Below are 16,429 nucleotides of genomic sequence, written 5' to 3' on the forward strand. Positions count from 1 at the left end.
TTATAAAAGGGATATAATAGAATTCTCCTATCTCGCTGTACTGCATAATTCAGTATTTTTACAATCTTAAGATGCTCAAATATCGTAGTGCTAAGAACATAATAATTGTTTGCAGTCACAAAGGTAATAGAAGTGAGGATCATTATATAAAATCCACAGTTTTATTGTTTGTATGCATGTTACAAAGTTTATGTTAACCCTCACAGATAGTCATTTATGCACATAACCCAAATCTAAATTTCCCTGGGTTTGCGCTTCCCAAGTGGTCAATGAGAATGGATAATAAGGCTGTTAGGCAAATATGTGAGGATGTGAGCTTTGTGTCAATGCTTAAATTAAATATCTGATATAAGAAAATATGGCATACTGGAGGACATACTTATACAAAGTAATCCTGAGGGATATGACTGGATTTACTGAAAAAATAGGAACTTCTAGATAAGTTGAAAGTGCTGAGTTTTGTCATGTGACATACTATTCTTTTTGTCAAAGACATTTCTTTGTCTATATAGCATTTTCACAATAATTATTGCTGGGAAACCTGAATCCATTAGAAAGAGTGTGCTGAGTAAATTGCATCATTTTTTTCCACATAATTTTTATTCTGTTTCTACTAAAAATTTTTTCCTGCCAAAGGCAAGACAGAGATTGCCACCTAGGAGTTTGTTAATTTTCTCCAGTCTGCTTCAGAGCAAGAATTAATTGCTAGTTCTTCCTCTGCCTTCTTAAATTTCAGATTTGTCAATGTCATTTTTTTGTACTTATTCTAAAATATACTTATTTAGTTCTTTTTAGTTATTCAGCTTCTTATTTAGTTTTTTATTTATTTTATTCCATAAAAATATAAAAACTGTTTAAACCTGATAGCTAACATAAACTGCTTTCACCTGATGGGAAAAGGTATGAGCTCAGAGCAAATCATCAGACCCTAAATTTGGTTAATAAAAGAGGAGATACTTTTTAGTGGTATATCTTTAGAATATCCTGATATTTCACATCAGATTTTTCAAGTGTTTTCCTTAAAACTTAAGTGTCTATAATGTTGGAGTGTTGCAAATTAAAAAAAACTGTCCATAGTCTTTGCTAGAAAAACATATTTTTAAATCAGTCAGTGCTAGCTAGGAATCGTCGTTATAAAAGCTCATGATAGATATTTTAGTTTTGCCTTATGGGATGTATCACTATATACTTTAAAAGCTTTGCAGTGGTGTAGAATTTGGAAACTGTATCTGTTTTCACTGAGAGAAGTCAGTGCATTATATATTTCAAAACAGTAAAATATTTGATCCTGAAAAACAGATTCCATAAATAGCTTTTCTAAAAGCCTCTTTCCTGAAGCAAATCTTGCTGAGGAGGAATTGTGGTTGTACTCTCCAGTGAAGTGAATGAACATTTCTTACCCTATGGAATTTAAGCAAAACTTGTTTCTCTCTTTGTCTCCATTCAGGCCTGCTAAAAAAATAGCTATGATTTTTCATTGAAGGTTGGTTTGATATGTTATTTTTATATATATGTATATATATATATATATATATACACATATATAATCTGAATAGTCAGAACATATATTTGAAAGCAATTACCATCTCTTCAATTATAACTTTTCTCAGTGGCAAGCATAATTCATTTGATGAACAATTTATTGATGTGTAATTGGTGGCCTGTTATCTCTTCTGCTTACATGGAAAACTACCTGAAAACTGTTTAAGAGTGAAAATACTTTTTTGAGTTTACTGTTTTTTATTTAGCCCTTCCTTCTGTTCCTTGTAGTTTGCAGCAGTTTTCTTGAAATATTCTCATGTGGCCTAACTGGACAGCTGGTTTTTTGGGTTTGTTGGGGTTTTTTTGGTAAATCTTCTGTCACTTTATGTCAGGGAATTGGTGAATCCTTTACAAATTAGCTGAATACCTGTGAAATACCTTGCAGCTGAAGCCTGCAAACCCTCAGATGTACTTACTTAATTCCTCACTCATTTTTCACATTATCAATTCTATGATAATGATGAAAGAAGGTAAAAAGAAAGAAAGAACAGAGATATCAGCTGGAAAGAATAATTGGGCTGAAAGCAGGAGGGACTGAGGAAGGAAGGATGAGAAAGCTGAGAAGCAGGTGAGAGAGAAAAAGGTGTATGATATTGAGATAGAGAGCCTTGACCAACAATTGAAGGAGAGAAAACTAAGCCGATGAATTAAAACGTAATTAAAAAGAAGTTATTGATGAAAATGAAAGCAAATAAAAATCCCTCTTTGTCTGTTCTGTAGGCTTACATTATTGATACAATGAACCCTGAGATGTTAATGTGAGTTTTTTTATGTGAGTACTCATATGTAAAAGTTTATTGTTCATTACATTTTTAGAAGGCAAGTACAAAAGCTGTTTCAGCGCAGCCAATACAAATGCACTTCTTTTTAATTTAATGACTATAAAACTGTATTTCCACTCCACACCCTCTTCCCCCCCCACAAAACGAACCAAACAACAAACCAAGTTTAATAACTTCATGAAACCTGCAATTTCTCACAGAAAATTGCTCCTGGGAAAAAAATAAGGTATTCTCAAAATTTTAAATGCATTACTCTTTGTATATTTATCAGTAGACTTGAGGCAGGCAGTTCTGAAAATGTTTAATTTATGAAAAGAACACAAAATAAATACAGCGACAAGAGTAAATTGTGCATAATTCTCACATCTTCTCCTCAGACTGGGATGGGACACCTGCGTGTTACGAAAGAAGGGCTTCGACTGGAAGGGGAATCGGAATTCTTATTCCCTCTTTATGCCAAAGAAATCCATTCGAGAGTGGTAAGTGGGTAATCTTGCAAAACTGCTGAATAAAATGAATGCACTTCTGAATAATTGAACTTTGCCTGATTTCATGCAAGAAAAAAACCAAACATATATATATGTATGTTCATGTATATCTGTACATACACATATTTTTGCATGCTTTACAAGGTCAGTGTTATAATGCTTTGTCTGAATTAACATTTATCTCTTAGGCATGTAATAAGCAGCTCAAACAGGAATTATAATTGTTATCGTATGTAAGTAATGCTAAAACTTGAGGAGTGTATAAAAAGGTTTTCAGTATTTTTACTGAGATTATTTTTTAATATAGGCTTCCCAAGGAAGCTGCTTGTTCTGTTTATTTATCCACTGCAGAATAGTTTCAATATCTCTAAAATTAGTGGATCCCAATGGAAAGGTTACGATTTCTCTAAAATATATAGCTTTTTTTCACTTCAAGGACAATGCTATGAAATGTCTGGTGTGTTTATATATTTATGCATATAAAATTTACGAGTCTAAATGGAAAGACTTAGTATTTAATATAGTTCACCTAGACTGTAAAGTTTGTTGTTGTTATTACTAGTGAGGTAAAATAGGAATACCAAACTTGTTCAAATATTTATCAAAATTGTTATCTTTAAAATGTCACTGAGAAAGGGAAAGGTGCGGAAGTTGTGGGTTTAGAAGAAGGAAAGAGAGCATCTGATTTGGATTTTAATTATCCAGGGGGACTCTGAAACTTATTCCAGTGAATTTTTTGTATGGAGATGTCTGCTTCTGGCCAATAAAATAAATATTTTTCAGAACTATTGTTCATAGTCCAACATCTCACGAAATAAAGTTTTATGCTTTGTAAATAATACCATCAACCAATGGGACATTTCATTGAATAACTATTCAGTGACAACAAAAGCCAATAAGGCTTTTTCATGTCTTCAAACATGTAATTGAGAAGAAACAGCCAGGCATGTGAGTCTTCTGAACCTAGGAAAAAGGTTTGTGTATATATATTGCTATAGCAAGAGAAAATGTAAAGAAATTTATCAGAATGAGGTTGTTAACATGCTTGATTACTAAAATTTAAGCAATGCCAACATATTTTACTTATACTGAGCTTTACTTTTCTCTAAGTATTTCCAGTTTCAGGAACAGCTCTTAATTAAGACAGTGAAATTCCATTACTGTATCTGTATTTCCATTCAGCTTCTTATGCTGTATACTTTTCTGCCTCTCAGACAGTGAGAAAACTATTTATGTGCTTTGGTGAATTTCCCTTGAGGATTTTTATCCAGTAAGACATGTAACTTTTTAAGACCACCACAGCTAATGTTTAAGAACTCCCTCTAGTTCCAAGGATTGTTATGCAATGTGAAGCTACCATTTGTGCTCTCTTAATATTCCTTTCAGCTCTTAATACATTTAGTACAATATAGGAAAAAGAGGTGTGGCAGCATCTAATATAAGCTTAGCTGCCCAATGATCCATCATCATCATTAGTAGCGTGCATTAATTAGAGCCTTCAGGCTGCTGCTTCTCTCTGCCTACTGATAATTCATCAGAGGTTTTTCTGTTTGTATCCTTGCATTTTTTAAATATTTGAACTCTCTAAAGGCTTAATTGCCTGCAGCTTGGTCTCCTGAGTTGCCATTTATGTGTTTATTCTCGTAACATTACTTATTTGTTAAGCTTTCTTTTTCTAAGTTTGTCTTGGAGAACTGGGCCCCTCTCAGCTTTCAATGCAGCTTTCTCCCTTGCCTTAATAGTTTTCTCCTTGCAGTCTCCTAACAGATTTTCTCACCTAATGAGGTCTCCAAAGTGCTAAGAAAACATGTAGCAGAAAATCTACTTTCTGTGCGTCGTCTCTGGAGCCTTTTACAAGTTTATGCCTTCATTATGAGTCCAATGCAGAGCTGTGGGCAAGACCATTGCACCGTTGCTAAAACATCTTCATGGAAAGATAAAAGATGAGCATATTTAAATATGTTACTAGATTTTAATTAGTCAAAACCACATGTGTGGCAGCAGCAGGTCTAGACTACACTTTATTCACACTTTTATGTGATGTCTCAAAATACTAAATTATTTCTTAAATCAAAGAGTGGCAATCAAATAAATGTAATAAAAGATGCCCAGCTTTGTGGGTCTTTTAGCAGACTTACTTAAATGTGCTATATTTACCCAATGCCCAATCTTTGTTGGCCCTCCTTTTCATACTAACTTACTACCATTAATGTTCATTCTAACACATGGCTTGCTTTTTTCCTTAGACTTTCCATTATTTGTGTTAATTCTGTGAGCTTTTCTGTTTTACCAATATAATTTATAAAGTGTGATTAATTTCTTTTTCTCAATAACTTATTTTGAAAGAGCCTTTCTACCTACTTGTAAGATAGTGTTTGTTTTCTTTAAAAAATGTATAAGTTTGAGTCCAAATTGTGTGTTACTTCTATCTCATTACTTTTTAATCAGGTTTGTGGTTTTGTTACTAAGTAATTGTAGTAAAATTCGTCACATAAAAAGTGTTTAAAACTCTCAGGTTGTCTCATACTCTAAGCATTAAATTGAGATGAAAACATGCCTTGGGGTTATTTTCAGGGGTTAGGCCTTCAAGGTACTACATAGTCTCTGGTGAGTCCAGAAAAATAACTAGAAGCCATATCTGGGAAAGAGGCTGATCTTTTAATAATATTCCAGTAGTTGGAAACTCATTTATTTAGGAATGGGTATCTCCATTGAGGTCACAAGCAGGCAGCTTGATGGTACTCTTTTCATATCATGTATTCCCTGATGCTTTGGGAGCTGAGATCTGCGTAGGCACTTCTTATCACTTACTGGGTTCTTGTCCTTCAGAGACAAAGTGTGCTTTAGTATGAAAGCCCCTGTAGTGCAGAAAACTTCCTCCCCTTTTTTTGAAGTCTACCAGTGTATTTACAGTTTGCTGATCCAAATGAGTGATAAGATTTGTGTACCCAGATAATTTTCTGATACTTAATGTCAAATAAAGACAGTGGCCACTATGATTACCCTGAAAATCACCTGTACTGTCATCTGTTAAAGTCAGCATTGATGTAGTGAGCCTGCTACTCTCTCCATCACTCACTGTTACAGCTTCCTTGCCTGGAGAGTCAGTGCCAGAGACCAAAATTAGGCCCCAGCCTACAGACTGCATGCACCGTTGAGGAAGCAGAATGCACATGCATGTTTCTCACCAAGTTAGTACAATGGTAGGAATTCTCAAAGTGGAGTGCTCACACTCAATTAAATGGCTGTCTTCTCGGAGTCTCAATTATGTACTGACAGGTACTAAAACTAGTACTAAAGCATTTTTTCCAAAAGATAAAATGTTAGCAGCCATGTTCATTGGTCCAGTAACGCAGGTTTTGTTCACCTGAAGTACTCCATTTAATTATTTTTCTCACTTTAAATCTGATGTAGTTGTAGTAATCAGAAATATCTGCCCACATTATTTGATGAGATCTGTTTTGTAGCTGCAAAAACCTTTCAGTGACTGAGTTGATACCAGCACTAGACTAAATCTTGAAAATGGTTCACAATTCTAATTGTACTGTCCAACATACTTTTTTTCTTTCTCTGTTCTTCAGGACTCATCACTGCTTCTCCAGTCTACTCACAATGTGACTGTGAATGCTCGCAATTCAAATGGGGAAGTCACAGGCAGATTAAATGTGGGTAAGTCTGAGTGATTATTCCTTGTCCACTGCTTTGGAAACATTGTAATGAATATTTGTGTGGGGATTGAGAGTATAAAGCACTAAACACATGATTATTTATTACTATCATGGTCATATTTGAATAGTCCACCTGCCACTTAGTAAAAAGCAGTAGTTTATTTTCAGTTTCTCAGTTAAGCAATAATTCTTTTAATATTTGAAGCAGTTCTTTATTGCAGAGTTATGCAAGAAAGGTCTCTGCAAAAGTTACCCTTTTTCCTTTTGTAAATATCTATTTATAGTTGCAAATCAGTTTCTGAGAAAATACGTTTAAGCAGGCATCCCAAAAAAAATTCAAGTTCAAAACTCAGGCATTTATATCTTTTACTGTCTATGGTAGCAGTAAAATACATCAGTTTACTGAATGAAATCAATAGATCTAGACAGATATAAGTGGGAGATCTTGGCAGCAAAAATAACCTGACTTTTCTCTTTAAATCATATTTTTAAGGCACTAATGGCAACAATAGGTGTGAGCTATGACAAAATTTTTCTTAGCTTTGTTACTATTTTCAACCTGTATTTGACATTGGAGAAAAATGTAGCAAGTTATTACGCATGTCTTACAAGGTCCTCAGGCAGCAAAGCATAAATTCCTGCTCATTTAACTGTAGCCTAACCTGATATGTTTAAGTAGTTTACTAAATTGGGATCCAGCAGAGCATTGATGAGCAAATTTCCAATGCTGTTGAGACTGTGTAACTTCTGCGACAACTCCTGTTTGAAGGATTACCATTTCAATTCATATAATGTTTTGCAAGCTTCACTGTTTTCAAACAAAAGGAAGAAAAATATATAGAGGAGCCTGTTATTCCCCTTAAAAATGTATAATTATACAATTAATCACACTTCAGTCTTTAAATGTTTTCACAGTCCCCTTTTTTAATTCTGTCAATCATAAAGATCTGCATGTCTTGTCTTAAGAAAGTGCTTCTAAATATTTATCAAAAGGAGTGTGATAAATAGGTGTGTGGCTTACTCACTTTATATGCACAAGCCTTTTCTAAACAGTTAATATCTTCCACAATTGCCAATATGCTGGAATTATGTCTTTAAACTCTAGTCCTCTTGTAAATAGGCTAGTTGCAATTGTGAAGGAGTCCTATAGATAAGCTTGGAATTGTTCCAGAGATGACAATATAATATAGCATCTCTCACAAGATTGTAACAAAAATACCTTTTAACTCATGGAATTTGTGATTCAAATGAACTGTTAAAAGAATTTAATAAGTTACTAAGAATAATTTAAATACTCAGTCTTCAACAGAAGTAATTCACACAAGAGATGTGAAACAAATCTTTACTTGAGTTTCTGTGAAATACCCCCTATGAAGATAATAGGCACATATTATGCATTCCTTCTTGAATCACAGATATACAAAAAAGACATAAAATGTGAGCAAATTCCAACATGACTGCTCTGGCTTTAAAGCTTCTACATGTCTCTCAGTTCATCTGCATGCAATACCTCTTGAAGGAGTTGTGAAAAAAACCCCAATTACGTTCTTTTCTCTTTTTTTTTTTACTTCAGTGGCTCCCTGGATGACAAAAACACCATTTTGTTTAATTACTTTTTACAAATAAATAACAGGAACTAAACAAGGCATAAAAAGAATTAAGATTTTATTTAAGGGAAGTGATTGCTTTGTTAATATTTCCAGGAGAAATGGTACTCAGAAGGATGTTGGCCAACAGACAGCAAGGAAGGAATCTAAGCAAAGCATAGTTCTGGGAATGTACAGGCTTGATAGTCATAGGGAATTAAAAAAATTGTGGAGAGAGTTGCTTATATGCAAGGCAACAATGTGTACAGAACAGATAGTAAATATTTTCATTAGAATAGCTCCTCTCCTTAAGATCATGAATATGATTCAAGTGCCATTGTTACGGCTTGCTTATCGACTTTCAAAACTGAAATATCTAGAACTTTCTTTGGTAATCCACAATGGTGCTAATTATGATTTCCAAGATTTCTGTTCTTAACCACTTCAAAGCCTTATTCAATCCTAGAATAAAAGAGCAGTGAAGCACTTTTGATTTTATATCCTGAGCAATAATAAATCAACTTAGTGCAAAAAACTTGTCAAACTTTTTCAATAATGATTGGTGATAAATGTTTTGTATAAAAGAAACATTTAGACTATATAGTCAATTATGAAATCATTAAGAGCAACGTTGGTATCAGACAGTAAATGATGTTTTACCCAAGTAAACATAAGCTTCTATGTACAGCTTATCAGCAGATGAAAATAATACAGTCAGCTTTTGCAGTTCTGTTCCAGTCATGGATAAAAAGTCAGTGAAGAGCAGCATGTTTACAACTGTCTCTGCTGAAAAGCAGGACCAGATTTTTAAGATATCTGTCTTTAAAGTATTATGTTAGGAGGTTTTAACGTACAGAAGATCCTAAATTCTCCTTGAAATATGTCTTTTTCAGGAGAAAATTTAAGAAAAAAAATTAAAACTTTTTAAAAAAAAAGAAAAAAGAGGGTTTCCAAAGTCATGAAAGGTTTGTGAGAGCAGATTCCAGTAGAATGGATTGCTGATCCTTGTCCTAGTTCAATTTTTTACGCCAAGGAATAGTAACATCAGTAGCTTAGGTCAGGGTTTCAGTTTAAAGAGTCTAAATCTTGTAGGAATTTATTTAGATAGTTGGATTATGAAGCTGTTCTGCATTGTTAAGCATGAAATCAGCTTCACTCAGAAAGCATGGGAATATGGTGAAAGTCAAAATAGCTTATGCAGTGTGAAAACAGAATTACAGTCAAAGTTCTGCTTACAGACTATTTTCATGTCTATAACATTAATCTGAACAGCTGTTACAATGAGAGTATTTGTGCTATCTCTTTCTTCAGACTGGAACAACATTCTGAGGAAACAGATCAGTGTCACTACCTCATACATTGCTTTAGCACTGGTAATTGCCATTTAGAAAACTACCGCTTCCCAAAGTCAAATCATGTAGGGGTTTCTTATCAGCATTTTAATATTTCTTTTCAAGTGATGGTATTTTTTCATAAGAGGCATAGGAGGAAGAAATCAGTGCTAAAGGAAGCATGACGACTCTAAGAAGAATTTGATCTTGTTTTCACAGGGAAAACCCTGAAGCCAGTTTCATAAACTTACTGACACTGTAAAATCATTTAGCTTTTCCTCATTTTTCCCAGAAGTCTTTCATTAAAAATCCCATTTTTGTCGAAATAAATTTTTTCTTATCTCTAAGATAAAAGGCAGAACGTATTCCTTGAAGATCTTTGTCTGCAAGATGATTATTTGCACAACTTTAATTGGTGTCCAGCTGGGCTATAAGAAAGAAAGATACAACATAGGAGCAATTAACAGAAGGATAAATCTGAAAATTCATTGAAGTATTTTTGAGGTGATTAAGTATTTTCTCTGATCAAGAATTTAGAGTATTTATTCAAAGAGGATTAAGGTAGGAATGTTTACTTCCTAAAGTATAAAAATTTTAGCTATCAGTGAATCTGATCATAAAAAGACATACATGCTAGATTATTTAAAAGTAAAAATTGGTTAGATGGATAAGATTTCGGGAATGCCAAGTGGCTGCTAAAACATTCTACAGACGTTTTGACCAATTCTTCTTTTTAAGAGAATATGCATTAAATGCACATGCTTTTTAATATGCATTAAATGCAAATGCTTTTAGTCTTTTGTGAGACCATTGAGTATTTGAATGTATATCATGTTGAAAAGAATTAAAACAAATAGCAGAAAACAGTGAGAAATATTCAAGATATGTTTAAATGAGAGCTAGTTAAGCAAATCAAACTGCAGTTTAATATTTAGACTCAAAGGAAAAGTATGTTCTTCTGAAAAAAAATACCATTGATGGTCTAAGCACCATGTAGAGTAAGATGCTTACCACAGCAAGATATGCACACCCTGTCCCCAAATATGATAATCTTTATGAAGAAATTCATGATGATGTTCACAGTCAGGCAGACTGACTTAAGCCAGAATTAAAACATCCTCTAGGAGTTAATCAGATAGTTAATGTGAGGGTAGAGAAGCGCTGGAACAGTGTGCCCAGAGAAACTGTAGCTGCCCCATCCCTGGAAGTGTTCAAGGCCAGGCTTGGATAGAGCATTGAGAAACCTGATCTAATGGAAGGTGCCCCTTCCCATTTCAGGGGATTAAAACTATGCATTCTTTAAAGTCCTTTCCAACCCAGACCATTCCATGATTCTATGATAACGTGCATTGCCGACTTGTTAAACATGACAGCATCACATTAGGGGAAAATTTAACCTGGCCCAGGGGACTTGAATCCTGTGCTGTCACTTTTCTTCTCACTTGGTCTAGAAGAGGACATAATTCTACAGAGTTTGGCTCTGAAAAAAACCCACTAATATTTGGGAAGCCAATTTTGTTTGGAAAATAACCATTTTGGGGATACTTGTCTCTCATCAGAGAGCAACCACTCTTCTGAGTAGCCTCATTGTCTCTTTATTCCAATGGGAGGAAATAATTCAAAATAAGTGAAAAAATGGAAATTATTAAAGATTTTATAACCTTCTCAATTTTAACAGTTTCATTAAATTTCCAATCCCAAATATATTTTGGTTTCAGTGGTACAGTAATCATTAGCATAAGTAATTGGTTAGTAATTGGAAGGTAATAGTTATTGCTAAAGGTGAGGATAGTTTCTGCGCCAAAAATAATTGAATTTTTGGCAATGTTTAATGAATTTGTAAAGTTTAGCTTAAAGTGGCTGAAATTTACTGAGACTATAATATAAGATAGAATTTGGATAATTAGGTGCATCTAAAATCCTAGTCGCTTCAAATGCAACAGCAGTTTTGAACCCTGATGGCAGCTACTGCCCAAAGGAGGAGCCACACCCCTATCTTTGTGCAGCAGGTGTGCAGAAGACAGCCCCAGTCCTGATGGACAGCTTGAACATGTCCCTGCAGTGTAGCCTTGTGGCAGTGAGCACTAGGAGCACACTGGGCTGCACCGTCCCTCATCTGGGAGCTGGAATACTGCAGACCCTCTCCAGTGGGATGGAGCTGCAAGCCAGCCAGGGAGCTGTTCAGATCGCCAGGGAGTGGAAGCACATGAAGTGTCTGAGTCTGAAGAGGTTGTGTTTGTTAAGGAGAGCTTCTAACTGGTGCCTGATACTAGGAGGGCTGGAGACAAAATAAATTATACAATAATTAAGGTTGAAAAAGACCTCCAAGGTCAAGTCCAACCTTTGACCAAATACCACCATGCCAACTACAGCATCCACATCTACTTATTTATTGAAGACTTTTGAACCCACTTCCCTGGGTAGCCTGTTCCAAGGTTTAACCACTCTTTAGTGGAGAAACTTTTTCCTAATATCAAACCTGAACCTCTCTTGGTTGAGGCCATTTGCTGCTGTGCAATTGCTAGCATGAATCCAGACTTGAGGTGCCCAGCAAGAGGGCAAAGGCAATGGTCACAAGTTGCAGAGAGGCAGAATGCAACTGCATAGAAGGGGTGTGGGAGAATCACCACTGTTCCATGGTTAACCATGGGAACAGATTGCTCAGGGAGGCTGATAAATCCCCTTCCTCAGAGGTATTAAAACTTCATCTGGACAAGACCCTGAGCACCTTTGTCTAACTTCCAGTCGAGCTGACCCTGCTGTAGTTAGGAGGTAGGACATAGAGAGGTGACTCTGGCTGGCATTCTTCTGCTATTCCATCTTGCCCAGTCTTCACCTGACACACTGGAAGGGCTCACGTTGCTTACACACTCCATGTCAGACTTTCTGATCTGATAGAGAAGTCCTAGACACTCTAGAACATCTGAAATAAGCTGAAGGCCAGGCAGAGAAAACAAAAGAATGTATCATGGTACTAGACAGCAATGTTGTGAAATGAATCATGCCCCGTCTGTTCAGCTGATCCTCTCACACTGTCCTCTGCCCAGATCCGGTAGGTATGCTTAGAATACTGCTGAAACCCAGTGCATGAGTTGACCTTATGAAAATACACTCATGGCTTTCTTTTTTTAAAAAAAGAGGAAAAGGGGAAGAAGAATATCCATTATACAGACGATAAAGTAAAGTACTCACTTAGGAATGAGAGACTCAGATTAGCTATCCTCTCTGCATACAGGGTTGCATATTATCATGCCTCATCTACTTTAGTATTTTCCTTTTCACCTTATCTGTCTGAGGACTGGGTGTTTCAGCTTTTCCTGTTGAAGTTCTTCATCATGCAACAAAATTTGGATTCATTAGGCCTGTGAGAAAAGGTGACCAATTTTTTAAGATCTCTAGACCTGTGTTCAATCACAGATCGCAACAAAGTATAAACAGTGGTGACAGTAAGGCACTCTAACTTTGATCTGAGAGGACATAATTGTTTCATCCATTGCATAAAAGGAGAACTGAGAGTAAAAGGGGAAACAGGAGCAGCAAGTGTTCTATTAATGTATTAGAGTTACTGTTCCAACCTATGAGAGATGTGTGTTACGGACATAAAATGTGTATGTGCAATGTGCACATTCCTTGTAGTAATACCTTTGTTCTAATGAAATACCATGCCGTTCCATATGAAAATATAACTAATTTTATGTTTCTGTTTATGTGTCTTACATTTATTGATATTGTATTTTATCATACATGGAACAAGAACTGAATCTGTAGGAGTATTACATTTTTAATACACTTATAATGAGATCTTATTTTAAGTAACGTGCTTTAGTTTAATAAAAATTAGCTAAAATAGGAAATTGCATAGGAATACCAAAGAGCACTCAGGATTTTGGTTTATACCCAATACTTCAATGATTCGAGGTGGTAGGAGAAGAGCAAAGCATACAGAGTAGCTGACAGACATAGGTTAATTAGAAATGGCAGATAAGAAAAGAGTAAGAAAATAAAAGGTATTAAATTACTTAATGATAGAAGTAAATCCAATGTTGGAAAGCCTTTTCTTCTGAAAGATCTAAAGACACACTAAAAATGCTTAGTGTTTGGCAGAACTAACTATTTGAAGAGTCTGACTGCTGCTAACATGTAGGCGGACTCTTCAAATTTCAGACTCCTCATATTTCATTGGCATTAAGCATTTGCAGATACTTATTTTATGGCTGGCCCTGTTTTTGACAGAAGACCCTTTTCTGCCTGGTACATCTATATTTGTATTGGCCTGGAATTCAAAGGTTGTGTAGCAGTAGAAGACAGTTTATTAAAATGCTTTTCAACTTAAATGGAATCCTAAAAGAGAGCTTTCTTCCCTGGAAAAGTGAAGTAAAGAGTGAGGACAAATGAAAATGAAGACTGTTTAGCAGCCAGTCAGTTTCTTTTTGGTAAAAAAAAGTTCACCATTCAAAGCAGCATCCTCAGTGTCAAGAGGTATGTGATGTGAAGATCACTTACAAGGTCTGCTTCGGGGCTGCACTTTAAAGGAGGAAACACACAGAAACAATAGGCAATAATCAGCCTGATTAGCAAGAATAACCCATTGACCTGGAAATTCATGTGACACACCTGACAGCAAGTCAAAAACAAGTATTGTCTATAACCTGCATTCAGTCAGGTTGCATTTTTAATTGTAGGATTTTATCAGCAAATATGATTATATAGTATTACTTGACTTATATGTGGTTAATACACTAGGGTGGTAAACAAAACACATTTAGGCATTAGGAGATTACACTTTCAGATACTGAGTTTGGCTGCTGTTTGTGAGTTGAAAATTAATATCACTGGGATTATGATGCAGTTAGTGTTACTGCAATATAGCTAGTTTATGTGTATTGTGGAATACCATTAAGAGAAATTAATGGCTACTTTTCATTACACAAACTTATTCCCATTTATGTAAAAGCTTATTCTTTCTTTTTGAAACCCTTAGATGTCTTATCTCTAGCATGAATAAAACATATGCTTGAATTTTATCCTAGCATTCCCTCTTAAGATTCAAAATACATCAGTTATTATTCATACCATTCTCTGATATTGAAGATAATCTATAGGACAGTTCTTGTCTCACATTAATGGGGCACTTGTGTTAAGAAAACTGTGGACTTAAAGATTCTTGTTAAAGATTTCTTCAAGTGGGCAAGGTCCAGGATCAAACAGTCTGAATGCAAATCCAGCATAGGCAAGGCCATGAGCTGGAGTTTCTCAGAGAGAAAAGTTTAAGTACCTTTGGAACACATAAAATGTTCAGTGAGTGCTCTCACAGTGCCTGCAAAGTTTTTCCTTAAATAAGCTAGCTTTTAAAATAATGGGGTTGGATGAATGAAGAGGATGAGGGACCAGCCCCTGCAGCACTGGTAAAGTTGATAATATCTATTTTTCTCAGGCCTTTGATTTGTTTGAAAACACAAGGATCTAGGTACACTACATAAAAGGCCAGTTTCATTATTGTTGCTGGGCACAAACAGGAACAATCAATCACTAAACCATAAAATGGCTCAGGTTGGAAGGGACCTAATAAAACCTTAACCAAGATTCTCTAGGAAACCGTTGACAGGGATCCATCCCTGCCCCAGTTACCCAGAACTGTTTCTTTTGCTGTAAAAATTTTTTAGAAAATACTGTTTAAGGCCTTTTCTCTTGACAAAGATATTTTCTGATCTCTTTTGCAACATGCTTCTCAGAAATAAAGTCGTGGGCTTCAGAACAGCTTTAGATAAGAGCCAAATTGGGGTCCATAAGGCTGTGCTTGGGGGCACATGTGCCGCAGAGCATAACATTATGCAGAGCTCAGCCCTCTGTCCTGACCATTTTCAGGTAGAATCAGTGTTGGGTTTTATGCCTTAAAATTGTTGCCCTAGTTTAGAACATTATGGCTTCTCTAATTCTGTGTTTGGTGGACAATTAAAATCAATGTTTTGCATCTGCTGAGTGAAGTGATAAGCAATTTGTATGGAGCGACAGAGTGTGGTTCTCTCATACCAGCTACCAACCAGATTTTGTGAAATACCTGTGTGTATTTAATGCCCCTTTAACATAAGAGTTAAAAAAAAAATCCTATTTTTTTTGAGAATTACTGCCTGGGATATATTTAACATTTATGGGAGCAGACATGGGAAAACAGGTTCTTAATGGGAAGGAAGCAGTTCAGTGCTTCTCGGTCCTGTGGATAGTCTGTGAAATACATTTATTAAAAATTGCTGAAAAGGAGTCTTAACTGCTTTGACCATTTTCTGTAATTTTAATTCTGAATATAGATTTATGATGACAACTCTATGTAATAGATATTCAGGCTTGATGTGGTGTGAATTTTAATTGATCAGGTTGTTAGAAGAGGGAATATTAAGGGTTTGATTTTTATCTGCTTACCAAGCCAATACTGTAGAATAGGATGTTTTAGTGAATTTAGGATCTGGAACTATGCACCGACTCTCTTGCTCTGAAGTACCAGAATAAATTGCAAACATTTTCTTGTTTCCTTGAAACCCTTAAGAGCATAATCAGTAGCATTTGTTACATACATGGAGCCAAACTAGCATCTGTTAGGAGGAGCTGAGGTCCTGCTCTTACATGGAATGTTTGTAATTTTAAAGCATTTGAGCCTCCCTAATGAAAAGGGATGATGCTGCAAAGATTTTGATAATTAGTTTCTGTTAAAAAAAAAAAAAAAAGAAAAAAAAAAGAAAAATAAAAGATAGATTCATTTGATCAAAGCAGTTTCAACACCAAGGACATGAATGTTAGTCTAGATCAATTTGTGTTGGATTTTCTAGATTCCCTGGAAACCCAACTACAAAGGAAGACTTCAGGGCATGGTTTTGAACAACAAATTATATCATGTAAATAGACTTAACCAATTTCAGGACTTAGAAGTTCACTATCCTTAAAATATCTGAGTGCTTCATGCCCTTCAGTGTACTTAAATGTGTCACTACATTGTTAACACACCAATTAAAATTATTAATTTATATATAAAATTGAAGA

The 16,429-nt window shown here is 35.3% G+C and overlaps 1 protein-coding gene across 10 annotated transcripts in view; it reads left to right on the forward strand.

Moving 5' to 3' along the window:
• The window catches only part of SGCG (sarcoglycan gamma), a 106,081-nt gene that overhangs the window by 61,782 nt on the left and 27,870 nt on the right, over positions 1-16,429 (forward strand). For all 10 annotated transcript variants that reach the window (XM_059838748.1, XM_059838747.1, XM_059838749.1 and 7 more), the window contains 2 exons: positions 2,702-2,803; positions 6,394-6,481. In XM_059838748.1, the coding sequence (XP_059694731.1) occupies positions 2,702-2,803; positions 6,394-6,481 (190 nt within the window). The remainder of the gene's footprint in view (positions 1-2,701; positions 2,804-6,393; positions 6,482-16,429) is intronic.

Source organism: Haemorhous mexicanus, chromosome 2 (genome assembly GCF_027477595.1).
Source record: "Haemorhous mexicanus isolate bHaeMex1 chromosome 2, bHaeMex1.pri, whole genome shotgun sequence".
In the NCBI taxonomy this organism is placed as follows: Eukaryota; Metazoa; Chordata; class Aves; order Passeriformes; family Fringillidae; genus Haemorhous; species Haemorhous mexicanus.